This window comes from Parasteatoda tepidariorum, chromosome 4 (assembly GCF_043381705.1).
Source record: "Parasteatoda tepidariorum isolate YZ-2023 chromosome 4, CAS_Ptep_4.0, whole genome shotgun sequence".
Taxonomy (NCBI): Eukaryota; Metazoa; Arthropoda; class Arachnida; order Araneae; family Theridiidae; genus Parasteatoda; species Parasteatoda tepidariorum.
The window spans coordinates 50,281,055-50,295,997 of NC_092207.1; the positions used below are offsets into that span (position 1 = coordinate 50,281,055).

Genomic DNA, 14,943 nt, shown 5'->3' on the forward strand with positions numbered 1-14,943 from the left:
GATTCGTTTATGTGGTAAGAGATCATTAATTTACAGCTGATTTTTTTGTTGCGAAATAATAGGACAGAGAAAATTTTTTAACGATCTCTAATTTGAAAGTTTAGAACTTTCCTCACTTAAAAGCATTATGAATACAAAGTTAAAATTTTTTTGAATACTTTTAACCATTAAACAAAATGAACTCATCATAAGCATTCGCATTACTTGAAATATTTCCATGACAAATGTGAAATATGTGATCGTTAAGACGATGTTAAAAACGGCTAATAACTTAAAGATTCTTAAATTTCTAGTCTTCCTTAAAACGTATGACAAAAAAATAAAAATATTTGTATAATTTTAATATAAATGTTAGTAACTTAATACAAAAAATGAGAGGGAATTTTAACAGTTATGCATAATTATGTCCACCAATACTAAAAATTCTTTATCTTCTTAATACCTTGCAATCTGATTGACGACACGAGTAATTGACATGACTAGCGAATAACGAACATGAATAACGAATAGGAATAACAAACACGAAGAACGAATTCCCCAATCCACCTCCTCAATAAAATTACATTTTGTAGAATGAATAATAACTTTTTTTTTTTGAAAATTATTTTGCATTGCATTTTTTTTTGTTTATAATACAAAAACTGAATAGTTTGGGGGAAATATAACAGCAAGCCGCTTTTCAAAACAGTTCAGAATTATAATTTTCAGGAACAAATGCACATAAATGTTTTTGTGCATTGCACTGATTTTGAGCAGCGTACTGAAATCTAATTAAAAGTTCGAAAACTAGTTATGTTCTTTACAGAACATAAAATTTTAAAAATATCAAAGTGAGATACGAATATTCGTATTAAAACAAAATTATAGATATTAGCTTAAAAGCCTAGATAAAAGTTCCAAAAATATTCATTCACTAGATTTTTCTTGTTGAAAACAACGTATATAAAGACAATTTTTCTTTTAAATTTTCTGACTAATAAATTATTTTATAAAAAAAGAGCTTTTGTATCTCAATTAGTTCATCCTACCACACCCTCATATTAATATTTCATTAAAATTAGTAAGAGTGTTCAAGAATTTCTTAATCAGCTAATTTTAAAGTAGGGTTTTAATAATTTTGAAACGAGAACACATTGAAAATGCTGTTTAATATTTTCCTACAAAAGTAATTTCGCATATGATTCTTCCATTCACCATTTAAAAATTCTGTGTTTGCTGTATTGTTGACTGGAATCTATAATCAGAAGAAATCAAATAATTAGTTAAAGAGTAACACAGATGTAAATTTAGTTATATAGGGTTAAATGCGTTTTATTATAAAAAAATTAAAGTAATTTCGTAAGTAATTCTTCAAATCAACATTTAAAAATTCTATGGTTGCTATATTGTTGATTGGAATCGATCGTTGAAATGAATCGAATAATTAGTTTCAAACTAACACTGATCTGAGTTTAGTTATCGAAAGAGAATTTTTTTCTATAAAATAAGAAATTTTTCAACTACAACATTTCTTTTAACGGGAAAAAGTATACTGGACAAATATTTTTTCTTCATTTATAGAGAAAAATGCTCGAAGTTTGGTTAAATTAAAATTGTATCAAATTTCCAGCATGATTTTTTTGAAACTAGTCGACAAGACGTAGGAAAAAATACAGATTTTACTTTGCTCACATGACATAAGGTGAAATAAAAGTAGTTTTTTTACCCAAGGATAAAGCGGAATTCCTTTTCAAGGTCGCTAGAAATTCTTAGATAAAATGCTCCCACTTTATGAGTACTTTGTTTGCTATTTACAATTTCAATTCAGCCATTTGTATCGATTAATCTTTCTGGGGAGAGAAAAAACCAGTTTTTATCGTATTCCATTGCCGTTCTCGACAATTATGAAAAGTTTCAGAGTACTTTCTGCGAGAAAAAAGGTTGAAAAAAAATTTCAAAAATGAAGGCTACCTTAAAATCTTCTCTCTCACCTTACATAACTGTAAATAAAAGTTTTTATGTAACAAGGAATAAGTTTTTTCTATCCACCTTAATTGCGTAGTTTTTCTATCAAATATTATCAAATATACTTCATTTCTAAGTACCATTGCTTCGTCAAAAATAAAACTTCATAATTAAGCTGAAGAATGTGACGCATTGAATTACCCGTATGTCAATAATTGTCTTAGCCTTTATGGATCGATTTGCTCTTACAGTTCAAGTTTTATAGATCACAATTTAAGTGACCTTCACTTTTGAAGCAAAGAAATAGTTTTAAACTATATATGTCCCCTTACCATAAAGAATTATCAGTGCTTTAAAAAGAACAAACTAAAAATTAAAATTAATTTTTTAAAAAAATATCAAATTTCGCGATATGTTNTTAAACAATTTTTTAGAAAAAATGGCACGTTGGTGTATAAAGGTTCGCCACCCCTAGCCTAGATAATGGATCGTTTTGGTTAAGTTCTTAAATATTAAAAAATTACACTACAAGCGCTTTTAATTTTCTTTCTTTTTTTTTTTTAAACGCTTTTCTCCACATTTAAGTTTTGCGCCATTTTCAGAATAAACAAAGAGGGCTCTGGTCAAAGATAAGCTAAACTTGTCCTAACAGTTATGAGTAACTGTTGAAAGCTCACAACGGTTATGAAAATAGCATATTATTCGTTGTAGTTCATTTACGTCACACTAGAGCTGCACAATGGACTATTGACGACGGTCGCATATTATTTGCAAAAAATCATTATTCCATGCCACTCTATACAGAGCCTTCAAAAACAGTCTTAATATCCTAAGGTCACAGCACCCAATATATTAAACATTTGGTATAATTTTCTCTTTGCACGCCTTCACAAAGCGATAATCTGTGTGAGCAAAATTTTACCCGCGAAGATCTGAATTTTTAATTATAATAAAAAATAATAAGGATTCGAAATATTAGCAACATTTTCGGAAAAATTAGCAACATTTTGGACAGTTTATTTTATTTCAGTCTTAAGGATTTTGTTTATGACTAAAATGGGAATAATATTTTATAAAATAACGTAACGCACGAAACGTAAAAAGTGCTAAAAATTAAAATTTATAATTTTTATGTAATTGAAATTTTAAAATTTTTTTTAACTTAGATGGAATTTTTTCATCACATTTGGGTGTTTGCTTTCTTTTAAATAAAGCATTTCTAAGAAAAATTCGCTTATTCCGCCATTATTTAAGACTTCGGTAATTAAGACTGTATTCACTTTTATAGTATAGAAAATATAGTTTGTTCTGTTACGGGTAAAATATCTAACGTCGGCATTCTATAGAATGTCAGGGCATTGTATAAAATGCCAGACCTTTTCAGGCAAAGTATGAAACATACGAGAGTTATTACATACTTTTCCTAAGTATTCTATAGAATAAAAAGTGCTATTTAGATGAAGTATGAAAAAGATTCTAATAAGGGTATAAGTAATGTGCATTTAACAAAAATTCAAATGTTATTCTAGAAAAATATTGAGAGTACCGTTAAAAAAAATTATTCGAAATATGTGAAGAAAAATAAAAGTTGTATAAAACAAAAATTTATCCATTTTTTAAGGGAAACAAAAATTTTCTTATAATAAGAAATTACAATTGTGACAGCATAATAGGCCTTAATGATATTTTGAATTACATTTCATTCAAAACGAATCAAACTTAGCCGGTTTCTCAGTTGATATTCTATAAAATTCTCAGGAAGTTTGTAAAATATAAATAGTAGTTTCATATACATTACTGGTCAATTTTAGGCATTACATACAATGCAACAATATATTATATACAACATTGAATAGAAAGCGTGATTTCAAACTTTTCCGGTAACATCTAAACACTTTCACCTTCTTAGGTATAGTTCGCATGCAATGTCTGAAAAACATGTTTTCTCCCCTTGAATAATAATATCATTTGAAACACAAAATATAGTTAAAGAAATAGCATTATTGCATGTGCCTTTTTTCTTTGGTAAAGTTAGTGGAGAGTATAATTAAATCTAATCCAGAACGGTTAACGATTGTACAAATTCTTTTCATCATTAGAGACAAAGCTGATGCATGAAGAAATACATTTCCTCACTTGAATGAATCGCCTTCTTTATTTCATGCTCTTAATTGTAGTAATCTGATTTAGTAGTAGGCGAGGGATAAAAAGGATGGCACTTAATAACTTTTAATCAAATAATCGAATACTAATACAAAACCTTTATTATTTGAAAGATTATGTTATGCATTACTTACGAAACTGAACACATAGAAAAATGGACTTTCTTAGACTGAATATACACTTTTTTCTAAAATATGCTTCAAATACTGTAGACAAAAGAGGTTCCCCTTAATTTTATTTTTATTGAGATTTCCTAGAACTAATTATGCAAATCTGATTATGAAACTTATTCATCCATTTGTGAAACTTTCTTTTTCAGAGGTAATTTTAACGTTTGTTTATTTTAATTGTTTAGTTAAATAAATTGTAAAATACTGATTTTTACATTCCTCAGAACCTAGAAAGATACTAGAAAGACTAAAGCTTAGTATATACCTATATTGCCCAAAAGCAGTCAAAATGAATGCATTGTGAAAAAATAACTAATGTGTAAAAAAATGTTTAAAAAAAATCCGTATCGGTTCTAAGGACCCACGAAGCAACAATCCCAATTATTGTCTTACAACACAGGTCCACGAAGGAACATTAAGGAAGCTTAAACTTTCGACTGTTTTGCTGAATAACTATTGAGACCATATTTTCCAGATTGCGACAACCACCTATATTGTGGAAATCCCAAATTCTAATCCATCAAAATAAAATAAGTATTTCAGATTCAACTTCAGCAATGCAGGCCTCTCCTCTTATCAAGAGTGTAAGAACATGTTAGTCAAGCAGTGTCAGGAAATCATAAAAGAACTTTCTCACAAGATATCTTTTTCAATGGGTACCCTCACACTGCGGTATTTATGGAAATGAGATGCTTGCTAAAAGAGGAGCTGCGGTTCTCCAAAAGCCCAAAACTAAAGCAAGCCTCCATTCCATTAAACTGCTGACATCACTCATACATCAAAAGACTTAACAAACTCAGCCTTTATTCCTGACCACACGCGATCAGTCGCGGTTGCAGCTTTTAGACTATTAACGAGGCATGACTGTCTTCAGATTCATTTATTTCGAATTGGACTAGCCGATTCACCTTTGTGTGTTTTGTGTGATAGTGGACGGCCAATGACGGCAGAACATTTGGACGAGTGTGAGGCACTGACAGATTTTTCTTGTACATTTCAACGCTACTGGCAAGCAAGAAGTTTAATGTCCTGACGGCTAATGTAACTGGCATTTGACAAATAAAAAAATAAAATGAGTATTCCTTTAGGAAAAGTGCGTTTTGTTTCCAAAACTGTACCGTAATTAAAAGTTTGAACGAGTTATTAAGCCGTAATCTTTTTAAACTACGGCTGGTGTTTAGTTCCTGGAAATGCGATCATTAGAACAGAAGATATTTCGGGTGCTATTTTATTTACATCCAATTAATCAATTTGCGTCAATTTACCTCATCTAAAGGACTTAACAAATAAACTATTTAAAAGAATAATTTATAAGATAGTTATTAGACAAAAGTTTGAAATGCTTGATACATTCAAATTCTATATTGAAACGTATGGTTGATAGGAGCCTTACTCAAATGATTGATTGTGTAAATAAGAAGACAGTTACTAGCAGTTACCAGTCAACGCATTGACTCGTCAGTGTCATTCGTTGATATTCAATGTTATGGTTAAGTGATTGAAGAATGGAAGAAATACCTTTTAAGAATTCTGAGATTATCATTCCTAATTGGTTTCCTTGAGAAAATTTCGTTGTGCTAATCAGATTTATTTTTATTCATTACCTTTCAATTCAAGACCTTTGATAGCGCTGTATTATTCCATTATTTATGCATTAAGGCATTCAACTACAGTTCTTTGATTTTTTTAATTTTTAATATTGACTTTTTCTTCGTATTCTGGTAAAATACTGTGAATTTATTATTCAGATCTAGTTATTTTATGTCAGGTATTGAAACTAAATTTTCATAACTACAATCAGTATTTTTTTTTTTAATATGATTAATTTTGGAAAAAAATTTCATTTTAATGATTATACACTTAAAAACAAAGTACGTGAAAAAGATGAACTTAGAAAACGAAACTTTTTTTTTGTTTATTTCTTTATATTTTAGTCTAAATTTTACAATTGTGCTCACTATTGCTGAGACTTTTTTTTCTTCACGCATCGTCTGCTTCGTTTCGACATGCGAGATCAGTTTTAATATGATGCGACATAGCTCAATTATTCAGCCCAGATTACAAAGCTCAGTTACTTAAAACTGGAAAATAATTTTCCTCTTTTAAATAAACTGTGTTATGTTAAGCTTTTGTTAAATAATGACCTTAGATAAGTTTTAAGGGAAATAATTTATGTTTGTGGTATTTGACTTTTAATAACCCAGTTTACAATTATATTTGCCGAAATAATAAAGTATCCGCATTTGTCAAAAGTAATAATTCAAGCAAAGCATCTTGATCCTTGATGTTGAATTCAATTTATTATTGATCGCATAAGCCAAGTATTTAATCATTTTGAAAAATATACAAAGCAATCAACTTAAACTGTTAAAACTAAATTTAAATACTTTATAAAAGCAGTATTATTTAGTTAAAGAGATGGAAAGACTGTGTGGATGAGAATTTTGCCATCCTAAAAGTAAAGAACTAGAAATCAATTGCTGAGAGAAGGGCAAAATGGGGAAAAGATTCTGAGGAAGGCCCAGGCTCACAGAGGGCTGTCGTGCCAACGCCAACGTTTCTAAACATCGCTTTATGTTACAAGTACGAATTAACGTGTACTTTTAAGAAAAGTTAAACTCCAGATATTAAATAATTATTTTTATTTGATTCAATGATTTTATATGAATTAAAAAAATATCGATATAATATCGAAATTAAAATTAGTTGACAAACCACCGAAATTCAAAACTTCTCGTCATAATTTTATGTAATAAAATGTAGCGGGGAAAAAACATTCGGATTAACTTTTGACCTAAGGATCGGATTTTCACGTACTAGGGACCGTCTTAATAATTCGAGGAGGTTGCCTATGCTAACTAGTGAGGGGAGGTGGCTTTTCAAGTTACGGAATAAGAGAAAACGGTACAAAGACCATTTTTGTTGACGAATTTAGGTTCCTGATCCTCAAAATACAGGAGGTAGCAGCAATCTGGGAAATATGGTACAAATGGTACGGCCAAGACAGCGGTCGAAAGCTTGGACCTTTAATGTTAATTGTGCATTTGTGTATTAATGTTAATTGTGTGCCTATCTAGAGAGCTTTTTAAGCAATTATACTTAAAAAAATGCATTCATAGCCCATTTTGTATTTTTGGAGAAATATGAAGAGAGTCTGTACTAATTTAATTCGAACTGCCCCTTTCAGATACTCTTTAAATTTGATGAATTTTTTTTAACGAGTGAAATTTCAATTTTTACCTTTTAAATTCAAAATTTTCACATGCATGAAATTTTTAAAAAAAATCTATTTTAAGGATATCTTTGCAACAAATGTTATTAATGTAAAAACTGATGGAAAAGAAACAAACAAACACGGAGAAAAAAAAAGTGACATTGAAAACTTGTCTGATGTGGTTGAATAAACTGATTTATTGTCCACGGTGAAACTGTTCTTTCTGTGAGCCTATTTTTTGACGTCAGTTATGATCACAACAGCTCCAGGATAAAAATAAATGTTATGTCTAAAAAAATTTTACCGGTTTTTTAACCTAATCCTCTAATTTTGAAAATTGTTGGAGTTTGAGAAGTATGCATTCTCAAAAATTTCAAGTCTGAATTTTTCTCGTCATTAGAAAGAATCTGTTTTTGCTTTACTTACAAACCTGCGTCAAGCTAGCTTTGAAATAAAATAAATAAATAGAATACCAAATAAATAATGTCTGTTGTGTGTTTGATCAAATTTTGTCCATCCTTTCTAGCGTCCTCTATTTAAATTCTGAAAAAGGCGCAAAACATCACTATGAAGAAAACCCACAGTTATGCAAAAATGAAAGTTTTATAATAATAATAAGATAATTTTATGATAATTAAGAGATCAAAACTAAAATTGTTTCTTTTTTCATAACTTAATTCTAAGATAATTCCTTATTACGCTTTATTTTAAGACAAACTTATTTAAATGGGTCTCTAAACTTATAAGCTGCTTTTCAAATTATATTTTGGTGCAAATTACATCAATAAACTGTTATAAATTACAATTAAAGAGATTCGTTAAATAATATAGAACTATCAGCTTCGTGCACAATCCTTAAGCATATACAATCCTAGATATTAAATACGCTTCCTATGGGCAATAGTCTTTTCTTATTTAGTAGATACATTTAATTTTAAAAGGTTGCTTTAAAAAAGTATTACTGGCAAAAATTATTTATATTCACTAATAATGCATTTCAATAGAATCATTAGAATCATTTCAATAGATCATTTCAATAGAATCATTTCAATAGATCAATAGAATCATTTCAATAGAAATGTTTGAACGGTACAAGCTTTAGCAAACTGATTTATTTTTAGTACATATATTTTAAGAAAATAATTTCCACAAGTGTAAAAGAAAAAAACTATTTGTGGTACTCTACGCAGGTACTTACTACGCAGGTCTTTGGTACTTACATTAATCTACTCTTCTGTTATTAATCTACTCTTCTATTATTAATCTACTCTTCTATTATTAATCTACTCTTCTATTAATCTACTCTTCTATTAATCTACTCTTCTATTAATCTACTCTTCTATTAATCTATTCTTCTATTAATCTACTCTTCTATTAATCTACTCTTCTATTAATCTACTCTACGGAGAAATATTATTGCTCATAATTTAATACTTGCACGAGACATCAAGCGTGGATTTACAAATCAGGTTTGACATACACGCGTTACATTGCTTGCAGGTATCCAATTAAATCTGATCGAAATTGATTCAACGTAATAAATCCAAGCCTTAAAGCTGTAACGTTAATACTCCATGCACAACCACATCATTAGACAACCATGTGATTAGTACCCAATTACTACATAAATACTTTTTAATAAACTATATAGATTTTTTTTTGCTTTTGTTCATTGTAGAATTTGTCACATAATAGAATTAAAGAAAAAGAAATTAACAGGAGTAAATAAAAAATTGCAAATAGTAAATTGTAGAGTGATTACTTCAAATTTACACTATAATATGAGTCTGTGATTGGAAGAAAAAAAACTTTGTATAATGCGTTGCAACGACGTCACAGTGAATTATCGTTAATTATTTTTCGTTCATGAATTACATAATCTAAAAAAATTATTATCTTCTGAAAAGTTTAATAGAAAGGAAAAAAAGTGTTTATCAGGAAAATATTAAAATTTATGAAGGTCGAAACAATAATAAGGCGACAGTAGAAAATTATACCTTACACAAAAGTTATAATGATGAATTTGATATTTACTATCACTGAAGGTCGTTCCAAAAGTCTTTATATATTTGATCAAAAGTAAGACTTTTACATTATTTTTTGAAACTCATTCAAAAAAAGTTGTAATTTAAAATTAATTTTTAAAATTTGTAAAGGTTTAATTATCATTACTTTCAATGAGACCCGCAATTTGAAAATCGTAGCTGATTTCAAATCTGAAATTAGTTTTACTCAGAAAGCTACAGATTTCTTTTTTTCAAAATGGTATTTTTAGTTTAGTCTACTTTTTTTTGTTTGAATGATATTTCGTTGGTTGCGTAAATAAAAAATAGAAAAATAAAAAAAACGAATAATCATGTATAACTCTTAATCTAATGATCTGATTTTCAAGTACTAGAACTCGATCTTAATGGATCAAGGGGACGGTGACTAATATAAGAAAGAAACAGATATTTTATAAGGTTTTCATTTAAGGTTGTACCACTTTATTGTAACTGTTAGCACATACTGTTATTACCAAGAAACATTTTAGACATTTGAAATTAAAATCGAAAACATTTAAAGTCGAATTTTGCTGCCGCAATCGAAAATATGTATACAACTTTTTTCCAATTCCGTTATTAAATAGCTCATATCCTTGATACGTGAGAAAAATTGAGTATGCAACAAGAACTAGCATCGAGTATACAAAAACTAGAAAGAATCTGAACTTTTTTGAAATTCCCTTGATAAATTCCATTTTAAAGGCTTGTATACTTGAGAGAAATCGAGGAAAGAAATGAAAATGTTTGGGTTTTAAATCATGACTAATAGCATTTCATTAGCATAAATGTTTTCAAGCTAAATGCATAAACAGGCATAGATATTTAAATATAGGAGGTATGCTTTTAAAATCTATACAACTACTGAAAACATGTTGAATAAAAATATTTTCAAACAATTTTTAAATGGTATTTTCTATAGGGTAACTTTTTTTGTAGACATTCAAATATATTATAATATTTTTATAAACTCGCAAATCTGATATTTTTTATCTAATGTCTTCCGATATTTTCACAAACTCACAAATTTTCACAAAGTTAACAAAAATCTTACTTACCATTTCCTTAACTAATGATAAAACGAAAAATATCCAATCCAAACAGTTCATTTTATTAAACCCTGGTTTGAGAACGTATCCAGATGGAAGAAAAACTTAACTTTGTGCTACATATGAAGCTAAAAAACGTGCTAAAAGTATAAATAATGTAACACACTATAAGTGTGCTTTTTTTTAATATTGTTTAGTTTTAATTGTGAAATAAACTTTTCCAAAATAAGTTTTTTATAAGAATTTAAAATATCGAATTTTCTCCAGATTAGTGATAAGTTAGTAGTTTCGCCAGACAAAGTTGTTAAGAGTCGCATATGTTACAATATTTGTCACAGATTTAAAGCCAATATATACTGTTTCACGTTACCCGAAAAATCTGAAAAATTATAAATTCAAAAACACGAAGGACTTATTTTAATACTGTACTTTATTCATATATCTTACTTATCAGAGTCATGAAGGTAGTATCAGCCATAAAAGGAAAGAAATAAATAACTTGTATAAACATAGAAAATAGGGCTACTTTCCTTTACAAAGTAGAATTCGCCCACTATTCAAATAATGGCTTCTTATGTAATCTTGAATATCAAATATCTTTTCATCTAAAGCGCAGCAGTGAAAAAAAAATTGTCCCGCGTTAGAAAGTACTTAACTATAGGGAAAATTAAAGGAGTGGATGTTACTCTGGAAATCTTTCTTGTATTTACTAAGCTTTTCTATTATTAGAATCAAAAAATTGCTTCAAGGCAAATTGCAGCACGATAATATTGAAGTTTATTACAATAGGCCTAGTTTGACCACGGATCAAATACACAGCATAGGGACAAACTTTTCTTCCTCTTGAAAAAGTAAATAAATGATAGATTGAAAAGCATTGCGATTAGTCTATCTGAGTCATTTTAAAGAATTAAAATTCATGTTGTATCAAAAAATAAGTCTAGCAATGCACTCTAACTCAAAGTGCAGAAATTCCTGTACTTAAAAAATACATATAAAATGCAGCTCTCTCAATCAAGTTAGTTGAAAAAAGAAGTTCGAATCTTAACAAAATGCATCTGTTTTGGAAAAATACTCGATTGAGGTGGTTTTTCCTTTGTACTGATGTAATTTTCTGATTCATCATTTTCATATAAATGAGTTGGTTTACCTCATGAATGAAATAATATGTATACATGGTGAAATATTGCCTCAGTTCTCAAAGAATTGTGTAACCAGTTAGATTTTGTTTTAAAAATTGAGCCTTTTTTTTTGTAGAAATACAAGCATGTTCCGAACAATCTTCAATGAGTAATCGATGAGTTGAAAAGTTCAATAATTTTTAATTGATTAATTTAAGTACTCAATAATTGTGCTACAAAAGTGCATCTTTTTTTACTTTTAAATAAAAACTAATTATACGATACATTGGCATATGAAGCATGCATGAAACGCTGTTCAGAATTCATATGAAATCAAGAATCAGATAATTTTAAAATATTTTCTAGGAATCAGTTACCAACTAAATAAGGTCAAATTTTTCAAGCTAAAGTGTTCTTACCTTATATTTTTTGATAGCCATGGAGTCCTTCTTTATTTCAGCAGACAACACAAACGTAACTAAAAAATATAACGTTTTAAAACGCTGTAAGAAATGTATCTAACTACAAACGCCAACTTTATTGGTACTACTTACATTTGCAGCCTTACATGCTCAATTAAGGCTTATAAACCTTAGTCAAGTAGAGGGATAGATAGCACATTTCTGAGAGGAATGAAACGAAGATACACCCAAAGTAACAATGGTATTCGAACCCTCTACCTCCACACTATACACAGTCTTTTGAGAGCGAAACCACTCTGCCAGGGAGGCCCCAAAGCCAATTTTTTCATGCATATGCAGTATAGGATCGGTACTTTGCTTAATACAAAGTACTGCTGATAATCCCTTGTCAAAATGAAAGGTAGGTAGAACATATTAGAGAAGCGCAGCATAAAGATACATTAAAATATCAACCTGCTACCTCCATGCCGTAGTTCAAAAACTAAATAATTGGAAAATTTATAAGAGTTTCCTATTTCTCTAATGTCCTATTCTTAAATTTTCTATTTATTGAATATTCCGTTGTTAAGTTCGATTGTAACACAGCTAAACGTCCTGCAGTGAACTGATCGTTAAGACACGGTTCCCAGCAGATCACCGAAGTCAAGCATCACTGGCTACGGTCAGTGTGCGGGTGGGTGACCACTTGGATCAGTCTGCGTAGGGACCGAGGGTGTGCGGTATTGGTCCTCGTTAAACTGTGCTACCGTAAAGTGCTCGACTTCGCGCGCAGGTCGTCGGGCTACCGAAGCGGGGGTGCCATCCCCTCCGCAGAGGATCAAAATTGTGATGGCATGTCTTCGGATCATCCTCCGGGATGTTTCCCAGACCGTCGCCAATAGCCCATTGTGCAGCTCTAGTGCGACGTAAATTAACAACAACAATAACACAGCTAAACCATAGCATTCTTTGTAAAAAGAAAAAGGAATCTGACCCTAATACCGACCGACAATTATACGGTGAATATAAGCAAATATGCTGTTCTGAATATGTTGGCGTGGAACTTAAAAAATTGAGGTTCAGGGGTCTATATAGACGTGTTGGCTGTGTTTATTTATTTTATTTATTCATTTTTTGCGGTCTCACCATTTTACGAGAATCTCTATAACGTCGAGGTAGCGAGTTCGAAACCACTGTAACCCTGGCTCTATTTTTGAGATATCATTCTCTTAGTTCTAATTAGTTCTAAAATTTAACAAGGGTTAGTAAACTGAGCCCCCAAGCCTGGCATATGCACGTGTGTAACAATAAATACATAAATATCTACTCTGAATCAGGATGGCTGAAGCATTACGGTCTCTAAGTTCGAGAAAGAAAGGCATAGGCTCATGCTCCAAAGTCATGAAAGATCTCAGGACTTACAAAAAATAGCATACAAGAACTTATTTGAAGTATACACAAGCAATTCTCTGAATAGAATCATATTCATCATTAGTGAATCAAATTTTAGGCCGAAGTGGACGAAAGAATAAGGTATCGGACTGTTACCGGAAGAGAAATTCAGTTCGTGACTTAAAGTTACGGAGATGTTCAATAGTAGTAGTATTTTATTTACGTCACACTAGAGTTGCCCAATGGACTATGGGTGGCGGTCTAGGAAATATCCATATGAATGTTTCGAAGACATGTCATCCCAATTTTGATCTTCTGCAAAGAGGATAGTTCCCCCCGTCAGTAGCCAAAAGATTTGCTCGTGAAGTCGAGCTTTTCACTGTAGAACAGCTTATCGAGGGTTTATATCGCGCACCCTCGGTTCCTTCGAAAGACAGATCAAAATGGTTCACTCATTGACCTCTTAGTTATGCTTGACTTCGGTGATGTACTGGAAACCATGTCTTATGATCAGTCTATTGTAGAACGGAAGAAACTCAGAGCTTACTCGTTGTAATAATGCACAAGCTCACAAAGTATTTCTCAGTACTTCTGTTAGCATTTTTATCTTTGTCGATTCGTATTAAGTCAATTTACTTGCATCTTAGTTTTCTTGCATGTTCTTTACGGTGTCTGAATATGACTCGGTGAGTCAATATTCAGTTTAGTTTACTGTCGGATAGTAATAAGCATTTCTTCATTTTAAGGAAATTTGAAAAAGAAATCACATTTTAGTACTATAATTTGTTTTGATAACTTATAACCATCCCACAGAAATTCGTTTGACATGCCTACACATAATCCAGTAGATGTTAATGCTTGCTAATATTTTGAAATTAAGGAGGTCACTATCTGATTTTCTTCCAAAATTCAGTTATCTCATCCCTTAGTAAAGAAGTTCGGATTCTATATATTAATTCAATTTTCATTTTTATTACAACAGCGCATTTTATTATTCTTTCAAAAACTTTCTGTCCTACTCGGAAGCATTACTAATTGTCCCTTCCGGCGATTTTTTCTCACAAATGCAAATCTCAAAGCAAAAGAAAAAAATTAAAAAAACTACTTCTCCAATAAACTTGTATTTTGATATATACTCTAACTGTCCATTAAAATTATATTAAAAATAGCAAAATTGCATTTATTGAACACTGACATTATAATGAAAAGAGCGAGAAATGAATTACATTTGCAGGAAATTAGAACATGTAGATTTTAAACGATAAGTATTCAGTATGGTTAGACAGATTCTGGCTGAAATATCTGCATTTATCTGCACCACCAAGTACTCAAATAGACATTATATGACATGTATGAAACAACAGCATAACAGTCAATGCAGCTTCACATTACGCAGTTGCTATGCCACAGTTCACTAACATTAGTTTTTGGAGATTGGCGGCAGGCT

General features: G+C 30.3%; 1 protein-coding gene across 2 annotated transcripts in view; it reads right to left on the minus strand.

Moving 5' to 3' along the window:
• The window catches only part of LOC107448236 (uncharacterized), a 45,636-nt gene extending 33,363 nt beyond the window's left edge, over positions 1 to 12,273 (minus strand). The window contains exon 1 of one of the 2 annotated variants that reach the window (XM_043042879.1): positions 12,123 to 12,273. In XM_043042879.1, coding sequence (XP_042898813.1) covers positions 12,123 to 12,143 — 21 coding nt within the window. In that variant the 5' untranslated portion in view covers positions 12,144 to 12,273. Of the gene's footprint in view, positions 1 to 10,591; positions 10,658 to 12,122 lie in introns of those variants that run through there. The other variant, XM_043042873.1, reaches the window with a different exon arrangement.
• Between the last annotated feature and the right edge of the window lie 2,670 nt (positions 12,274 to 14,943).